At 38.3% G+C, this 19595-nt stretch overlaps 2 protein-coding genes across 3 annotated transcripts in view; both read right to left on the bottom strand.

The window, feature by feature from the left end:
• Positions 1 to 7160, bottom strand: part of ercc6l (excision repair cross-complementation group 6-like) — a 43237-nt gene extending 36077 nt beyond the window's left edge. Inside the window, exon 1 of the mRNA XM_049577825.1 lies at positions 6891 to 7160. Coding sequence (XP_049433782.1) covers positions 6891 to 6946 — 56 coding nt within the window. The 5' untranslated portion in view covers positions 6947 to 7160. The remainder of the gene's footprint in view (positions 1 to 6890) is intronic.
• A 9590-nt stretch (positions 7161 to 16750) lies between these two features.
• Positions 16751 to 18347, bottom strand: sdhaf1 (succinate dehydrogenase complex assembly factor 1). Of its 2 annotated transcripts, none has more exons than XM_049578702.1 (2): positions 18171 to 18347; positions 16751 to 17545 (listed from the first exon to the last, which is right to left on the bottom strand). In XM_049578702.1, exon 2 carries the CDS (start codon positions 17185 to 17187, stop codon positions 16939 to 16941), a length of 249 nt encoding a protein of 82 aa, XP_049434659.1. In that variant the 5' UTR covers positions 17188 to 17545; positions 18171 to 18347; the 3' UTR covers positions 16751 to 16938. The 2 variants fall into 2 exon arrangements, with proteins under 2 accessions (XP_049434659.1, XP_049434658.1); XM_049578701.1 differs by having other exon boundaries at positions 18186 to 18347.
• Between the last annotated feature and the right edge of the window lie 1248 nt (positions 18348 to 19595).

The following is a 19595-nucleotide window of genomic DNA, read 5'->3' as shown; positions in this document are numbered from 1 at the left end:
GGTGATACCCTGCCCTAGTCATTGGTGTTTCTCGCACAGCATTGAAACAGAGTGTGGGGATTATAGGTCTGGCTATGTGAAGCTAGCTCAGTGCAGACGATGAAACCTTTTGGCCTGTATTTAGGACAGTGGCAGCGTGAAAGAGGGAGAGAGGGAGGGACGACATGCAGCAAACGGCCACAGGTTGAAACTAAACCTACGGCTGCTGTGCCAAGGACGCAGCCCCTGCACATGGGACGCCTGCACCACCAGGTGAGCCACCCAGACGTACTTTAAAAGAAAGAACATTTTTAACAATGTGACATAGGATATTCAAGATTCACGATATTTACTGTCACTTCGGTTTGAAAAGTAGAAACATGTGGAATGCTTTTACTGTGAGGCTCCACTAAAAACCCCGAGAAAGAGCAAATATAAAAAGGCACATGAGGTGCAATAAAATAAAATATAACCAACGTGTAAAATTATATGGAAAAATATCTACATTCAAGGCAAACTGATGATCTTTGTTTTGCAAGAAAAGGTGTATTATATCATTTGTTAGAGTTACCTGCGGTAAGCTTCCATCTTGTCGTCTGTGCTGATGGACAGAGACCTGTCGACACAAAGTCAGGGTTAGAAACACCGTCACATCCAACACACATCCAAACTACAGCTGCCGCAGGAGCAGGTGGAATAAAGTTTAAATGAAACCCTGTTTACTTTTCAGAAAATTATCAATGCAACAATCTAAAAACACTCCCAGTCCTTCACTCAAAATCCTACTTGTGTAAAAGTACAGATACATTATTGGATTCATGTGGGCCGGTTAAAGCTGGCAGTCAGCAGTAACAGCACAGACGTATTATGCAGTAAAAGTACATGTGCAGCACATGTACAGAAGTATTGTCAGCTTCTTGTGGTAAAACTTCAGTCATTCTCAGCTTCATGTAATAAAGCTACACAAGTACTGACAGATACATGCAGTAAAGTACAGCAGTACTCTGAGCGTCTTGTCGTAAAAGTACCACAGCACCATGAAAGTATTCTCAGCTTCACACATGTGCAGTAAAGGTACTTAAGTATTCAGCTTCAGGCAGTGAAGGCAAACGTATAAAACCTTTTTCAGCTGTCGTCGACGTATCAGCAGTAAAACACCACCAGTATTGTTGAAAAGGCTGCCCTTTGCCTGGTAGCTGAGAAGGGAGATACTAGTATAGTATAGTATAGTATAGTATAGTATAGATACTAGATAGTATCGATACTGAAAAAAAAGATGTAAATTATTAATATAAATACAAATTAAAATTTAGGTAGCTGACTAGAAGAATATAATCAAAAGCTTTTTCATTCCACTGGAAACATTTTGTTGCATTAAACATTACTGAAATGAGATGAACAGACGGAAAACTTTATCATATCCTCCTGGGTCCTGACTATTCATTTTTGTCCTCTGTGGAGGACATTAGTCTAACTAGTGGAACTCAAGTATTCTTTATGCTATCCATTTGGGTCAAATTGTGTTCTGAAGAGGACATCCAGGGCTTTCTAAAGATGTAGACACTATGTGGGTGGGGTTAACAGTAAGGATAGACCGATACATCGGCCGGCCGATATATCGGGCCGATATTTGAGTTTTTTACTTGTATCGGCATCGGCCGATACGCGCGTGGGTTCGCGGATTTATTTTTCCCTGGCACTTTTTTTCATTTGAAAGTATGTGGTTAAGTTGAACAAAGCTGTTGAATCCTACTGTGTACAGTAGTTGTTGTTTTATTTATGCTTCAGCTTACATATTTGTTTATTTTATAAAGACATTACTGGAAGATTTAAGAGCACTGAACTCTTTTTTTATTTGAATGTATAATAATAATCATAATATTCTACCTGTTCTACCTCAACTTTCCATCTTGTTTTAGTATTTTTTACTGTTCAATAAATGTTTCTTATTTTAAACTTGAGACCTGTAATATTTGTTATCATTGTGCCATTTTTTTATGTAAATTGAGGGAGCAAAAGCAGTATCGGCACCAATCGTCAGTCCATAATCGGTCATCGGCTAAGGGTGATGGAAAAAAATCGGTATCGGCATCGGCCCTAAAAAATCCATATCGGTCTATCCCTAGTTAACAGGGCAAACACACACTCTTTTCAAAATGGCTGCCATTACGTTTTTCTCGTGTTTTGCTGCCAGAGTGGTAATTGATCATTTTCTGGCAAAAGTTATGATTATTTTGTTAATGTTTAATTAGTTTCCTGAATATAAGGGTCTTAACATTAATTTAGAGAGATTTCAGAAATCCAGAGTAATTTTAACCTTTTCAAAATACACCTTTTATTCAATGTCCTCTGTAGAGGACATCAGGACTTAGTACCCCCTGTCTTTTAACCGGTTTCCATGATTCAGCAGGCAGAAGGCCATTAAGGGGAATGACGTTTTTTTCTCATAATTTCTAATACATTTTAAAGGTCCGTCACATAGGGGTCATGGGTCAAACTATGGGGCTCCCCATCACTTCTTATTGCCTGGGTGAGTGTTAAATGACTACATAGCAAGCATTACACCTCATCACATCATAGATAGTGAGGGGTGAGTGCACTTGGACCACTAGGCCCTTAAACCCAGTGGTACAGGGTACCAATCCTGCACCCTGACTGCAACGTCAGGCCCATTGGTATAGCTATTAAGAATACACTCTACCTTGCTACAGCTATCCATCATAGTGTTAAGCACTGAAGACAGACACATAATAATTCCAGGGCAGTAAAAGTCATTTGTAGCTCATTTATTTAGAGATAAAGCATAAAATACCCCATAGTCCCATTGTAACTCAATTGAAACTCATTAACTAATTCTGGAAATTTAAGAATCGACTAAGTCTCGACATCCTCTACAGAGGACGTGATAAAAAATAAATTAATAATATTTTTGAATTTTTTTTTTTGATGCAAAATGTTTCTTTCAAGTCTAATACTTAAATTACATAAAACAAATCTTGATATCAAAACTTTTTTCTAACCCTTCTGGACGATGGTTCCAACAAATCTGCAGGTGTTGCCATTTGTTTTAATAGATGTCCTGGAAACGTAATTACACATAAAGCTGATGAAAATGGTCATTGGTTGGCAGTTGTTTTAAACATTGAAGGTTCGTTTGTTATTCTAATTAACATTTATGGTTATAGTACCCTCAATCTAAATAAGCTTATGTTATCAGAAATCTCTGATATTGTCACTGAATTCAGAAATGTTTACAGCACAAACCTGATCTTGTTCGGAGGAGATTTTAATTTAGCACCTGATGACTGACTTGATAGATGTCCATCTAAATTCAGTAATAATCATTATAATACAACTCTACTTGATTTCTGTAATACTCATGCACTTATTGACATATGGAGAAGTAGGAATATGAATATCAGTCAATTTTCATGGATAAAACCAAATGGAAATGCCAGATCTCAAATTGACTTATGGTTATCAACACTTGAACTAGTAGATTTTGTTTCAGATGTATCAATGTCAAGTGCACCCCTAACTGATCATTGCCTTTTATCTCTTGTGCTACAACCTTCACTACACAATAACAAAAGAAAAACACACTGGAAATTTAATGGTGACCTTCTGAAATGTGATGAATATTGTAATTTAATTAAAGATTTGATATTAGAGATAAAATTTGATTCAACAATAGGTAGCTATTGTAATAGGTGGGAGTTTTTAAGTACAGGGTCAGACAAATCTCAATCAAATTTGGGAAAAAAAGAAGCAAAGCTCTCAGGGAACAGGAATTTAAGCTAGTACAAGATATTGATAACTGCTGTAAAAAGACACCTATGTCAGAGTCAGACAAAAATATATTCATAAACCTCCAATCGAAACTAGATGAAATGTACTTGAGGAAAGCACGAGGGGCTTATGTAAGATCCAGGGCCAAATGGTAAGAAGAGGGGGAGAAAAATACTGTGTACTTCTGTGGCTTAGAAAAAAAAAGACAAGAAAGAAATGCAATTAATGTGCTTATGATAAATGATGTCGAATGCATGGACTCTAAACAGCTGTCTAATAAAGTCCATAGATTTTACAAAGATTTATATTCCTCGTCTCATTCTAAAGAGAAATCTGATGCCCTTTTCCAAAGTATTAAACATCCCATCCCCAAAATTAGCACTGATTTCAAGGAACTATGTGATGTTGAAATTGAAATGTATGAATTGGATAATGCAATCAAAAAACTTAGTTTAGGGAAAGCACCTGGACAAGATGGTTTATCGTCAAATTTTTATAAATTTTTTTGGAATGAAATAAAAGAACTTTTATTTTTTGTTATTTGTGAATGCTTCAAGAACAAGTCCCTAATGCCCACAATGAAGCAAGGATTAATAACCCTTATCCCCAAACCTGGCAAGGATAAAAAATACTTGGAGAATCTGAGACCTATTACATTACTTAATGTCAATTATAAATTGTTTGCCCATGTTATTGCTGACAGATTAAAAGAAGGTATGACACAAATTATCAGTGAAACACAATCTGGCTTCCTTAAAGAACGCTCCATCCATAACAATATCAGGCTAGTGTTGGATTTACTTGATTATAGTGACAGAATTGAGGATGATGGTTTCATTTTATTTTTAGATTTTTGCAAGGCATTCGATAGAGTGGAACACCCTTTTATTTTGGACACTTTGCAACACTTCGGTTTTGGTGATGGCTTCAGAGAGATCATCAATATGCTTTATAATGACATAAATAGTTCAGTATCATTACCATTTGGCACCTGCAGTAGATTTGAGGTGAGAAGGGGTATCCGTCAAGGTTGCCCTGCCTCTCCTCTACTCTTTATTATGGCGGCGGAGATTTTAGCTATTATGTTAAAAAATAGTGAGGATGTCAAGCAGCTAAATGTTATGGGTTGTCCCTTAGTTGTAAGCCAACTAGCGGACGATACAACTTTATTTCTAAAAAATGCCACTCAAATACTGAAAGCTCTAAAAATTATTTCCTTCTTCTCAGAAGCTTCTGGTCTTAAGTTGAATTTAAATAAATGTGAATTGATGGCGATTCATGACCAACCTCTAACATCTACTGTAGGCATTCCAATCAAAAAAGAAGTCAAATATTTAGGAATTACAGTGTCTAAGGATTTGAAAGATAGAGAGAGGGCTAACTTTGAGAACATTCTGAAAAAAAGGAAAACACTTTTGAATACATGGTTACAAAGGGACCTATCTATTTTCGGAAGAATTTTGCTTTCAAAAATGGAAGGTCTATCGAGATTAATTTACCCAGCGTACTCTTTGAACGTCCCTGATCATATAATTAAGATTATTAATCAAAACAATTTTAATTTTATTTGGAAAATTAGACATCATTATATTAGGAAGAATGATGTCATTAAATCTTTGGAAGAAGGAGGTTTGAATGCAATTGATTTTGACCCCATGAATGGCTCACTAAAGCTGAAGTGGTTGCAGAGTTTTATCAAACAGTATGAAAATTTTTGGTTTAATCTTCCTACGAAGTTGTTTCTGGATTTTGGGGGTGTGGAATTTTTATTGAAGTGTGATTTTGAAATAAGTAAACTGCCTGTCAAACTTTCCAAATTTCACCAACAGGTCCTCCATTATTGGAAATTAATATTCAAACATAATGTCTCCCCCCACAATACTCCAATATGGAATAATAGATATATTTTGATAAAAAAAGAAGTCCTTTTACTTCAAAGAATGGTCAGACCAGGGAATCTGGTCTATCCTACATTTATTGGATGACAGAGGCAATATATTGGAATTTACAGAATTCAGGAACAAGTACAACTTAAACTGTACCAGAGAATTATTTAGTGATGTGATTAAAGCAATACCTCAAGCTCTTATAGCTGCAATCAAAGGATATTTATTTTATGAATCAACAATACCTCGAATGTACCCTTTATTCATTCAAGACTGTCTTTTTTCAGCTGATAAATGTAGCAAAAATCAATTTCTAAGATCTTTACTTTCCAAAGGATGTTTCCCATCGCCCTTAAAAAGAAGATCCATATTAGAAAGATACACTACTGCTGCATCCACCGCTAAGAGAATTAGATGTAACTATTTGAAATTTTCTATTCCACCGAAAGCTAAAGAAGTGCACTTTAAGACAATGAATGAGATTTATCCATGTAAAGAACTATTGCGCCTTAGATTTAATGTTGATGTTAATGAATGTACATTCTGTGAAAATAACATTGAAACTCAGGAACACCTTTTCTTCTCATGTAACATCTCTGATAGGTTTTGGAAAGATCTTTATCAGTGGTTTTTGGAAAATAACTTGTCTTTGTCACCCCTAAGTTATGAAAATATTCAATTTGGTCTTGTCTTGGAGGACGCAAAAACTGAGCTTCTATTAAACAATATCATTCTACTTGCAAAATACTTTATACATAAATGTAAATTCATGTCTGTCACACCTCATTTTCATGTTCTGTTGAAGGAGCTTGCTATCTTTTTGGACTCTTTGAAAGAAGTTGGATCTAAGAATGCTGAATGCCTTTACAGTGTGTTATCTACTTTGTCTTTCAATCTGACCTCAGAAAGTGATAATTGAAATTTTTTATTTTATTTTTATTTTTTTTATTTATTTATTTATTTTTTACCCTTTAATTTTATGGCTTTCCCTTGTTATTTGGTTAGGGTTTCCTAGTTATCTGTTTATGTTACACTCGTTTACGCTCAGTCTAAAACGTAACTGTGCATGTTCACTGCTTATCAGATTTGTTTTAACTAAAAAAGAAAAAAAAATTACAATGACTTCTGAGAAGGAATTTTATTTTTGTATTGAAATATCTGTATATTACTTATTGAAAGGTCATGTAATCTTTGGAATTTAAATAACGTTAAAAAAAAAAAAAAAACTGTACTCACTTTTCCAGTTTCTCTGAAATCTCCGCATCTTCTCCGTGACGCTGAGAGACTTCCATCCCGTTAATGTTCCCGATTCACCGACACGAACAACGGAACAAACCCCGGTAAATTCACGGGTTATCTAGCCTCACAGTCGGACACAAACACCCGCAACTGATGAGACGTTCACTGACACAACTTTATATGATGCTGTGTTTGAACCCGCAGCTTCTCCCCCGCCGCGAAATGTTTACAGCCAATCAGAGAGGACGCTGCGGTGACGCTACGGCGAGGTTGTCCAATCCGAAAACATAAGCGTAGAGTGGGCGGGGTTAAAGTGGAGCTCAGCCAATGAGCAGTGTTTATCCAGGCAGGAAAGCGAAAGCTGTTCTCCTGTTGAAACGGTGACATTTAACTTAATGTTTTAATGTTTTCCAGGAATGACCCTGAATTCAAGGTTTGGAAAGTTCCTAAATTTCCAGACTCCGTCACAGTTAGTTGGGAAAAAAAGAAAGTTGCAAGTGTTGGTTTAAACGAAAGAAATATGAATAATATCAGCACGTCTCCCACAGTCTGCAGCTGGACTTAAAATCACTGAGGTTATGAGTGAGATCAGTTTGTTTTAAATCTGTAAATGTATTTAATTTATTAATTTATTGGATTTTGACAGGATTTTTCTCTGTAATATATATCTGATGAACAGGCCCAAACGGAATACACAGATTTTTAATTGTTTTTTTTATTTTGCTCATAATGTGATGAACAATATTCATTTATGGTAACAATTGTTTTTGAACCACTATAAACTCACACAATACATTAAAACCTAAAATGACCTCGAGCAGGCTAAAAAAAATACTTAATAGATTTTAGTACAAACTTTGAATCAGAAATTTGATTTTTGATCTGAACACTTCAAGAAAAAGAAGAGTCAGTCAAGAAAATGAAGAACATGTGGCCATCACAATGGCTCAATAAGAACAGGGACAGCAGCATTGTTTACAAGTGAGAGGAGTGGGATATCAGACGATGAGTTAAATGTGTTTATTGATTAGGTGTTTTGTCAGCACTATAAGTCAGTTGCTACTTGATCCTATTTAAGGGTCAACCATGGATCACTGGGCTGGGGTCATCTGTACCCTTTAACCCTCCCTGTAGGGCCAGTGCACGACCTCAGTGTCCTCAGCAGGAGAAGAAACAGGAGCAGAATCTGTCGGCCTGTTTATCTCCAAACATATTATATTTATATTGAATAAAATAAATACTGATAAATGTTTGTGTTCTGTTCATGGGGAACACAACCTTTGAGCCCCCAGTAAAGCTGCTGTTGTTTATAAGTGTTTGTAATATTATGTCCCCACTTCTGTAAACTGAGGAGGATCAAATAAAGGAAACTTTGTAAAAACAAAACGTCAGCAGAAACACCTGCTAATGTAATAAAGTGTGCTACACATGTCAGGATCAGGAGCTGCCATCAGGCTGTGAAGCATGTGCAAAAAAGTAATCTGGAAATTCCCCAGAGCAAAACCAGCAGCAGAAAACACCCAGGTCTTGTTGGCACGTGTGGACGGGTCTCGTCAGCAGGCTGCAAAACTTACTGTCATTTAAACAGAGAAAAGTTTGTTAATGAGCCGAGTGGACAAATGAACTGTGACATTTTCAACATGGAAGCAAAAGAGTGGTGGAAAGTAACTGAGTAGATTTGAAATGTGCAACATAAATAAAGCTGACTGAAAGATTTTACAAATGAACACGATTCGTGTCAGTGGTGGAGGAAGCACCTGAAAACCACAGATGCCTCAGCAGACTTCAGTAGAAGCTTTAGTCAGCTGTTAGATACTGGAGTAAAAGTATCTGATATTTACCGTACTTCAGTATCAAAAGTAATTTCATGATATTAAATGTTCTCAAGTATTTAAGTATTTATTTCCAGATTCTCCCTCTCTCAGTCCTTCATTCGTCTGTGTCTATCCCTCCTTCCCTATTTTGTAGTTAGTAATGAAGATGCTGAGGGGAGATGTATCAGAATAAGAGACACATCTTATTTAGGAGTTATTAGTGTTTCCTAAGTAAGTTATTTATTTTATTATTTATCTATATTTATCCACAGACTCTGTGACCACCTGTCTGCAGCTGCTGAAGAAGAATCCTCTGCGAGGAGCTGGACAGAGGGACACAAACGAGGTCAGAGGAGAGAAATTCTTTGAGGCAAATCACTTTCTTGAAACATGTTTTACTCTCTAAAAATAATTTTGTGCATTTGTTATAATCCACGTCGTCCACCACCTGTGACTTATTGATTTGTATTGATTGTACACATTTACTGAAGCTGCCAAGTCACTGTGCTGCGATAAATATTTTCTCACTTGATTATTGATGACTGAAAAGTACAATGTTTCTGTGTGAGATGAAGGTTGACAGAAATATAAAACAAATACTTCAGTACTGTAATGAAGTGTTGTTACTTTGTTACATTAAAACACTGATTCGTTTGAATCTAAATGAATTTCTTGCACATTTTTATTTTACTGAACTATTGTTTCTGTTGTTCCCACACGTCTGTCCGTTACATTTGGAGCTGCTCGGTGTGTGAGAGCTTTCTGAAATAAAAGAATGCAAAGGAAATGAGAGTTTGTGGCCTCATGGTCGCTCCATCTGCTGCAGCTCCTTCCTGTCTTCACTGTTGACTTCAGGAAATGACCCAAATACAACCAAAGAAGAAAAAGGTGTGAGATCTGTACTTTTCTTTCTTTTTGCTTCACCTGCAGCTGTGTTTCTACACCTGAATATAATGATAGCTTTGCAGAATGAACTCTATCTGGAAATCTGTTGAATTTAAGGAGGAGGAGGAGGAGGAGGAGGAGGAGGAGGAAGGTTAATGTGTCTCTTCAAAAGATCCAGAATCAGCTTCGTCTCATCTGAATCACAGTTTGTCTTCACACGGTTCACAGTTAATAATCAGTCTGTTATCAGAGCATAAAGAACACCACAGAGGAGCCGTGTGTGTTTACAGAAGCTTTTACTGTGAAGCTTCAAGGCGATGGCACACACACAGGAAAACAGCAGACGATACACAGTTTACCGAAACATGAGTTCAACTTCACGATAACATCTCGAGCACCTTTCAAAGACTTTCTGCGTCTTTTTTTGGTGAAATGTTCTCTGAATGAAATCCACTTAAACTCTGCAGAGCTCCGTCTCAGTGGCTCTCATTGGTCCACATGTCTCTCACAGTCACTTCATTAACATCAACTAAATCATTACACAAATACACAGTGTGATATAAAATAAATGGTTTTAAAATGTGGAATTAACTCACAGGTGTAAAGATATAAAATGTGCTCACACAGTTCAGGTTTTCACATCTGTGATCACCGTGAAACACACACTGGAGGCTGGTTCAGAATAAGCCGACTCCAGAGCTTTGACCTGAGCAGCAAACACCAGGACTCTTTTCTTCACCTCGGCGCTGATGTCGGCCTGCGAGGCTCGGGTTCTGACGGAGGAACTCTGAGATGCCCAGGATACACTCTCTCTGAGGAAACACAGAGACACAACAGGACACGTGATGAAGTCCAGGATACACACACTCTTTATTTCTTATTCATGCATGTTTTTAAATCTGAAATGCAACCAGAGTTACGTTTCTTTATCAAGCTACTGCTGATCCTACATGCATCTCAGCACACGTCGGGTATCGGTCTGACAACAACAAGCCTCTGGGGACAAATATTTTGGGAGACCTGGTTTAGCCAGCGGCGCCCTGATATCTGGTGTTGGAGGTAACAATTTACATGCGTGACGCGTTACAGGAATATATTACATCTCAGCAGTGATCAAGTAATATCATGTTACCAACAGGATTTCAGGTGATATTATTCCATGTACAATGTCACGTTACCACCCAGAATAAAGTGTTCATTGTCCTTTTTTTTTTTTCGTTTATCCACACTGATCACTTCCACCAGCCAAAACATCCCTCACAGCTTGTGCCTCTTACACTGCCTGTTTGAGGCAGGAATATCGCGCAGTTATGCCGCCTCGCCGTTCTGTATAAAGGCTACAAATGTGAAACAGAGTCGCAGACGATGTGGTTCTGTTGGCTGAAAGTTGAGGTAGTAACAGCGCTGCATCAACATCTGTGTGAAAGGGACAGCTGGCAGGACGGGACGATGTGATGGTACGACAATGTGTTACATGTGCGACGCACCACAGGAGATTTATAGAGCAGCTAGCAGCAGTTAGCGGCTAACTCAAAGAACATTCATTCATTTTTTTTTCATTTCTTACCCTCCGAGCAGAGGACGAGATCAGCCGCCATATAACAGGGACGCTACATGATTGTTACTGACACGTGATGTCATTGTTATTGTTTATAAAGAGCTGCTGACACGTATGTTATATGTCACACTAGAGGCCGATGCTGTTGTGTTGTTCACACCTCTTCTGCTTCTGTGATGTCATCATGCTGTCTGACATCACACTCTGGAGCAACATGACGCTGCTGTAGTTTGGTTCTGTGTAAAAATGTAAAGGCAGCACAAAGAAGGGACTTCGTCGTGGCTCTATAGCGCCATCTGTGTGTAAAAATGGCGCCAGACTTTGTGGTGATTTTGCCTCTTTTTGTTGAAGTCATTTTGTATCACTTCAAAAAATTTTCTATTGTTTTGGTCGTTTTGTAGTGATGTTGTGTCTTTTTTTTGGCCCCATTTTCAGTCATTTTGTGCCTCCTTGTCGTCATTCTGCATCTCTGTGAGCTGACTGTGTTTTTTTTGTTGAAGAGTCATTTTGTGTCTCTTTTTCAGTTGTTTTGCACCTTTTTGTAGACATGTTATATCTCTGTGAGGTAGCTTTCTGTCTTTCATAGTCATTTTGTGCCTCTCTTGTATTTTTTTGTCATGTCTCTCTGACGTCATTTTGTATCATTAGTTGTCATTTTTGCCTCTTTTTGGTTGTTTTGCACCTTTTTATGGTTATTTTGTGTCTTTCTGGTCTTCTGTGTGTCTTCATGGTCAGTGTGTGTTTATTTGAGTCACATTTTGCAGGTGAGGGCCGTGGGGGCCCTGACACTGGCTCTTAACTGGCCCCAGTTAAGTAATCCCTCCATGTCCCCTGCAGGCGGCACACAGGTACCTTGTAGGCGTCCACTTTGTCCTGTCCGGTGAAGCGGTTCAGCAGCTCCCTACCGACCTGGACGCCCGTCACTGCTGCCAGAGTCGTCCTGTCCTGGTCAGTCTGAGAGGTCAGCCAGCGCAGCAGCGCCATCTACAGGAGGGAGGAGACATTTTAAAAGGATCATCATGGTGGTTTCATGTTTTAGCTCTTTAACAACAAATCATTTAAATGTCTTCACTCCAGTCTGCTTCCCTCTGACACAGCTTCTCTTTCCTGTCTGATCACTGCATCATATCCACCCTCAGCTCCTCCAACACCTCCGACTGCTCCACTCATTCAGCATCTAACACACCCTCCACCATCTAACGCACCCTCCACCATCTAACGCACCCTGCACCTCACCAGCTCCTGTGATCGGCCAGTTTCTACAGGATCTGTGGTCAAATCTGTTTTAAAGCCCACTGAGCTTGTTGTCTCTCTCCCTCCAGTGTCACATTATTTCCTTTAGTAGAAACTTTACTCTGAGTGATGACGAGAGGGACCGGGCCTTCACCTATAGTTACACCTGTACCAGGTGAGTCCCGGCCTCTGTGTTTGGTTTCAGGTTTTCTGTCCTCAGAGTAGATTCATGCTGAGCCACATTAGTTGAGTTTTGTTTTATTAATTTCTTCTGGCTGATATTCACTATATGGTGGAAGACGTACACTGATCTTTGACTCGAGGAAAAGTAGAAACACTGCAGTGTAAAAATACTCTGTTACAAGTTAAAGTCCTGCATCTAAAATCTTAACCACAGGGTGTCTACAGGTATAACCAAGTTACTGTTAGTTATGATAACAATTGCGTGAGTTTGAGTTTAATGTATTTAACATAAAGAGAAAACAAAATCTCATCACTGTCATAAAAGCTATTTATTACTGCTGCAGCTCTTCAGTCTGTCCGATGATTGTAAACAGTCACCAGGTCCATCAGGCCGGAGACATCACGGTAATGTGACTAAAAATATTTAAGACCCATCGACACTGAATTTTTAACCAATTGAAGACTTTCAAGGACTTATATTAAGGAAACATAATTTAAGACTTTATAAGGACCTGTGGACACCCTGTAATTAAAATAACATCAGTATGAGAATCAAAATATACTTAAAATACAAAAGTAAAAGTGCTCATTATGCTGAACGGACCTTTTCAGAATAATATATTATTGGATTATAATTATAATGCATTAATGTGTAAGTATCATTTTGAACAGTGTCGGGCAGCTTTATCTATGAAAATATGTCATAATTATATTTTTATTATATAAGTTTTTGATCGTCTGAATCTGCAAAGTAACTAAAGCTGTAAAGTAAATGCAGTACAGTAATAAATACAGCATGAAATGGAGTCAGCAAAAATACACATCAAGATAAAGAGGAAACACAGTGGGAGAGTACAAGTATCTCAACCTTGAGTAAATGTACTTCGGTTTCTTTCCCTCACTGATATTCAGAAACGTTTTACCCTTGAAACACTCTTACATATTCATCACTTTCACATTTCTGAAGACACAATAAAAGATTTATTATTTTTTGGCCACGACGCTTTAAAATCGCCCAAATACACATTAAACACATGATGTCAGTCCTGGTTTAAATCTCCTACAGTCACCATTAGTAAATCATCTTACTGTTTGTTTTATTCAGTTATGTTTAAACTGATTTCAGATAATAAAAGTTAATGTTGTTTCTCACCTGCTGAGCTAACTGAGTGTTGCTCATCTCTCCTCCTGAGGTCAGTGAACCCGACATGACGAAAAACTCACCAATAAAACACAAAAACACCACAAAGCGGGAAGTTACGATAAAAACAGACCCGTCAAACTTCCTCTGAGATTATTAACTGAGGCTAAACTCGATATTTTGAGAGAAATACACCGAAAAAACAGATTCCTTCTGTCGACTGGTTGGAAAATGTCTCACTTCCTGTTTACAGCGCTTCTTCTTCGTTGGTGTCAGTCTGTCAGTCAGACTCGCTTCGTTCTTCTTCTTCTTCTTTGGTTTCGGCAGACTAGACGCATCTAAGGCGTATTGCTGCCCTCTACTGTTTCCATGCGATTCCTTCTAGTGTTGAATCATATTCTGTTGTATATTCCAGTGTGATGTAGATACTGCAGCAGCTTCTTCATCTTGTTCCAGTCTTCCATATTCAGCAGTGTGTTCATGTTAAAAACAGCCTCTCCAGCTGCTCCCAGTTCTCTGAAAAGTTTCCTCCTTTGAGATGAGTATTTCTTGCACTGTAAAATAACATGTGTCACAGTCTCTGGTTCTCCACACTCACATTGTCCATCCGGGTGCTTCCCAGTCAGGGCCAGCCCACTCCTAAGACCACAATGACCAAGTCTTATTCTGGTGATGACTACAGCGTCTCTCCTGCTGCAACCAAAGCAATTATTGCTTTTCCCTATGTCCCTTTGTATATTATAAAATATCCTGCCTTTGCTTTCCTGATCCCATGAGTTCTGCCACATTTCCTTTGCTGCCTGGTTTATTACAGATGAGTATTCTGGTGATCCAAGATCCAATTCCAGTTTTACTTTTTCCTGCTTTATTGCGTTTTTAGCCACAACGTCTGCTTCCTCATTTCCCTGTATGCCCACATGTGCTGGTACCCAGATGAACCCCACCTCACACCCCATTTTGTTAATTCTATACAATATTAGGCACATTTCTGTTATTAAGTCAGGTCTGGACTTGGAACGTGCCTCTTTTACAGTCTGTATAGCTGCTGCTGAATCACTGCATATGACTGTATAACTTGGTTTATTGTCCTCCACCCACTGCAGAGCCTTCAAAACTGCCATCATCTCTGCTGTGTATACTGACGTGTGATCTGATATCCTGTAGCCTTTTCTTACTTCTAACTGGGGGATTACTGTGCCAATTGCCACCCTCCTGCTTTCTGGTTCTTTTGACCCATCTGTATATATCTGTAAATGTGACCTCCATTTTTGCTGCAAGTGCTTCTGAATTTTATTAACGATGTTTTCGTCCTTTTCCCTCTTCTTACCATTTAAAAATCTCATATCAATCTCAGGTTCTGTAAAAAGCCATGGTGGAACAGTTGACCAGCAGACTGGGGGAGATACTTTCTTCTCCAGAATGCCTGTTTTTCCTGCATTATCTTTTAGCTTGACTCCAAAATTAACTTTAATTCTGCTTTTCCTCCCCCCAAATTCCCAGTGTTGGTCTAGCAGTGTTTTAGTTGGGAAAGACTCATCTTGACCTTTTGTTTTCATCAAATATTTGAGCCCAAGCTTAAAGTCAGACTCGCTGCTGCCGCTCAGCGGTGAAAACATGTTACTACACTAAAAACTGTGCAGGAAGAAGTACTCGGATACTGCAGTAACTGTAAGTATACTGCTCTGTTAAAATACCCGAGTTCTCTTAAGCCGTGGTTTATTTCAACATCTACACACATTCTCCACAGGAAACATTTTTCTCTTCTCAGTACAACAGTATTGACAGTAAAATGTACTCTGAGTATCACAGTAAAAGTATCTGTTGTGCAGAATGATCCACTGAAGAGTTATATTATGATTTATCTTATTATTGGAACATTATTATTGATGCTTTGACACATGAGCAGCATTGAGTGCAACAGCTGGAGCTCAGTTTAACCACTTTATAACTGCAGGCCGGTATCAAAACAATAAATATTACAGGGAGTATTTGAGTTGTTAAGGAGTTGTAGTCGCCCAGTAGCTCAATGGGTTCAGCAGGCGGGCTATGTATGAAGGCAGATTTGTTGGCACAGCAGCCGTGGGTTCAATTCCAGCTTGTTCTTGCTGTAAAATACAACTTTTTACATTCATGTAATAAATAACATGACATCTGCCTTAATACAGACCCAAGATAGAGAGGAAAAGAAAAGACCCACTAACAAACTCCTCCTGTGTTAATGAATGGTAATTTAAGCCAGATTAAGTGTGTGTACTGTAACCAGTATTTGTTAGATGCCTGTGGATATTCTCATTTAACCAGGTCATAGTTATCTCAAGGCAACTGAATCCAACACAACTGGACTTAGTTTTCTCTCAGAAGACTAGTCAGACAGAACTGATGAAGCTGATGAATAAGAGGTGAAACGTCTTCTAAGACAAAACTAAGTCCAGTTGCGTTTGATTCAATTTCCTTGAGATGAGCATTTGTTAGAAAAAAAAAACTGAACAAGCTCAGGAACTGAATTATCCATAGAAATGATTCATTAACTTGATGGTCTAATGAGTCATTTATAAAGAGACTCCATGACGTCTCACACATATGTTGATGAGCCTTAAATATGAAATAATCTTCTCAGTTATGACTCAGAACATTTGAATCTTTCCACATCACCAGATACAGTAAAACACTGTTCCTGTGTTTACCAAACATTTTGTGGATTTCTGCTGTTTTTGTTGTATTGATTTAATTCCACCTGAGTCACAAGCGTCTGCGTTAACCATTTATACTGTAGTCATTTAAAGCATGTATCTATAGACTCAGTCTGAGCATCAGCACAAGCTGTGCTTCAATCTTCATCTGAAAGTTCTGGATTGCAGGTTTCCTTCCAGGCGTGAACTTTCAGTTCAGTAAGATGTCAAACAGCTCTGTGGACTCTGAGTCAGTAACTGTAACATGAGTAACTTGGATTAACATGTTGATGGTTTATGCTTCTGTGATCATTACTGCAACATGAATCTTTATTATCACTGAGTTTATTTTCATCATCATCATCATCATCAGGTGAGGTCAAAGAAGTTTATTCAGTCTAAACAGTCAGAGAACATTTTCACACTATTTAACATCTAAAACGTGTTTCATCATGTTATGTCCCCACTGTACTTGAACGCAGCGTCTCAGCATCACAGTGAGGTGTGAACCAGGTCACTGAGAGGTCTGTGTCGGGGTCACTCAGAGGTCAGAGGTCAGAGGTCAGCTCTTGTCAGCAGGTTTGGAGAAGGAGCCCAGCTGCTTGGTGTTGACGTCCCTCAGCTGCTCCAGCTGTCTCTGTCCTCGCCGGTACAGATACTCGATGTGCATCACGTCCGTCTTCTTGATCTGAGCGTTCTCTCTGAACTCGTCACGGATTCGAGGGATGAAGCCCGGTTTGTCCCGGCCGGCCCGCAGGAACTGCCGGTACAGAGCCAGGACCTGCTTCTGCAGCTTACTGTGCCGAGCCATCCGGACTCAAACAGACCTCAGATCAGGGACGACAGGAAGCTGGAGGACACGTTGGACAGCAGCGCTGGAGTCTCTTCAGCTGCAGTGTCTCTGACAGACTGTGTGGCGTGAAGGTCAGAGTTCATCACTGAGCGTCCTGTTGGATCACTGATCACACGCAGACACTGAGCGGGACGTTGGACCCTGAACGTGTCATGAGTGTAAAGCTGGAGCTACACACTGAACAGTGAGGGCCCTGAACGCACCACGATGCTCCTCTGTGTCTCCTGTGGGTTCTTTCAGGCTCTCTGCAGGTGAGGGGCCGCACGCTGAGCTCTGATTGGCTGAGAAGTCTTCTGACTGAGGATCTGACGTCTGACTGTCGGAGTAAAACACACACTGAGTTCAGATGATGATCAGCTGCAGTTCATCATTTGGCTGCAGAAACACCTTCATCAGCTCCTCATCTTCATCAACCAATAAACTCAGACACTTCACTCTGTCGTTACATTAAGTTTTATCTGCTGCTGGTGCTGCAACGACTCACTGATGAGTTTTCAACTCTTAAATTAATCGACAACTAATTTGATCATTTGTTAATCACTGAGTAATTCTCTAGGAAAAACCCTTCTCTGATTCAGGTGCCAGTTGCACAAAACACCTTTATTTTCCCCTTAATTACGACACCTGAGGGACTCACATAAGGGTGTTGCACAGAGGGTTTCTGTAGCGAGCTCTGAATTTACTTTGATCCACTGAATATATAATGATAAACTTTAAATATGTGGGACCAAACCACAGACACAAGATGACTTTATGAATCCGCAGCAGCAGCAGTGCTGATCCTCGGCTCATCGCAGCAACACATGCAAATAAACCACGTTAATTAAAAACTGTTAAAACTGCCAGAGACGTTTAAATGAAGTAAAACCAAGAGAAACACATGAGATGTGACTGTGAGCTGAACTCTGAGGTAAAACGGCAACAGAACGGGATCAGCTCACCTGTGTCAAACTCACCAGTTCAGCCCGTTTCCGGTGGTCAAACTGTTTCCGTCGATGAATCACCGGTTAGTTAATAAACCGAATTATAAATATATATAACCTGTACTACACTGTTAGCTGTGTTAGCTGATGTAAACAGCCTCTGTGTGACCTTACTGCACGTTACAACACACTGTGACGCTGCAGGACTACAAAAATATCAACTTCCGGTGACGGATTTCACAATAAAATACCCATCTGGGAGCATGAAATACTACAAAGGCTTTGAAAAGGTAGGTTTATTAACTGGAAAATATTCTTTGCTGTTATTGTAAGTACCAAAGCATCCTAAGTTTACTCGAGTACTGGAGGTAAGCACTTTTACTTAACTACAGTATTTTCTTTGAATGCCACATATTGCCATGTGTTTTCTTTTTTAAGATAAGATAAGATAAGATAAGATAAGATACACCTTTACTGATCCCACAACTGAGAAATTCCAGTGTTACAGCAGTCAAGAGGAAAGAGTCAGAACAAAAATTTCAAAAAATTAAACTTAAAAAACTTAAAATTTAAAAAACTAGGTATGCAAAATAATGTACAAAAATACAAGAAACAGTGATAAATAACAATAACAATAATGATAATAATAATAATAATAATAATAATAATAATGAGAGGTGGATAATAATAATAATAATAATAATCTTACATCACTTCACCTTAGAGAGGTTAATGTTGTACGTTTTTCTGCACTATATTTATGTGACAGCTTTATGTTACAAAATGCTGAAAGATTAATAAGTGTGTTTACATAAAGATAATTAAGGGGTTTTTTTGTGAAAAATATTGGTTTAGCATTTGTCATAGAACATTTCATGGTTCCAGCTTCACAAACTTTTACTTTGAATAAAGTTAATAATTATAATATATTTGTAATAATGTTAATAACTGTAATGTCTTATTAATAACGTTATTAATTGTAATGTATTAGAAAAAATGAATAAAAATAAGAATTGTAATGTATTAATAATGATATTGAGGTTGAATAAATAAACATTGTGAAGGTGTCACTTTGGGCTGTGGCTCATTGTGACACCATTTCTTTCTATTTTTACTATTTTTTCAAACCAAACAATCACGAAATAATGGAGAAAATAAAAAGCAAATTAATTCAGAATTAATATAATCATTAGTTAACAGTCTAAAATAATCTCCAGCTCAGCTGACTACAACAGTAAAATCATAATTGTACATTAATGAATGAGTCAGAATCATCTGATGACGTCATATATAATATTACAACAGTCACTTTAATTCTTTAACCACATTTTACAGATTAAACTTTAACTGCAACATGATATTTTTTACTGTTTAATGATGGTACTTTTAATTCAGTAGAAGATCTAAATACACCAAATGTGGAATTACCTAAATATACGCCAT

The sequence above is a fragment of the Epinephelus fuscoguttatus genome, linkage group LG6 (genome assembly GCF_011397635.1).
Source record: "Epinephelus fuscoguttatus linkage group LG6, E.fuscoguttatus.final_Chr_v1".
Taxonomy (NCBI): domain Eukaryota; kingdom Metazoa; phylum Chordata; class Actinopteri; order Perciformes; family Serranidae; genus Epinephelus; species Epinephelus fuscoguttatus.
The sequence above is the reverse complement of the archived record's forward strand: the minus strand, read 5'-3'. Positions and strand labels throughout refer to the sequence as shown.

Bases quoted from the DNA above. Each gene is read 5' to 3' on its own strand.
- sdhaf1 (XM_049578702.1), bottom strand. From the start codon at position 17,187: ATGGCTCGGCACAGTAAGCTGCAGAAGCAGGTCCTGGCTCTGTACCGG.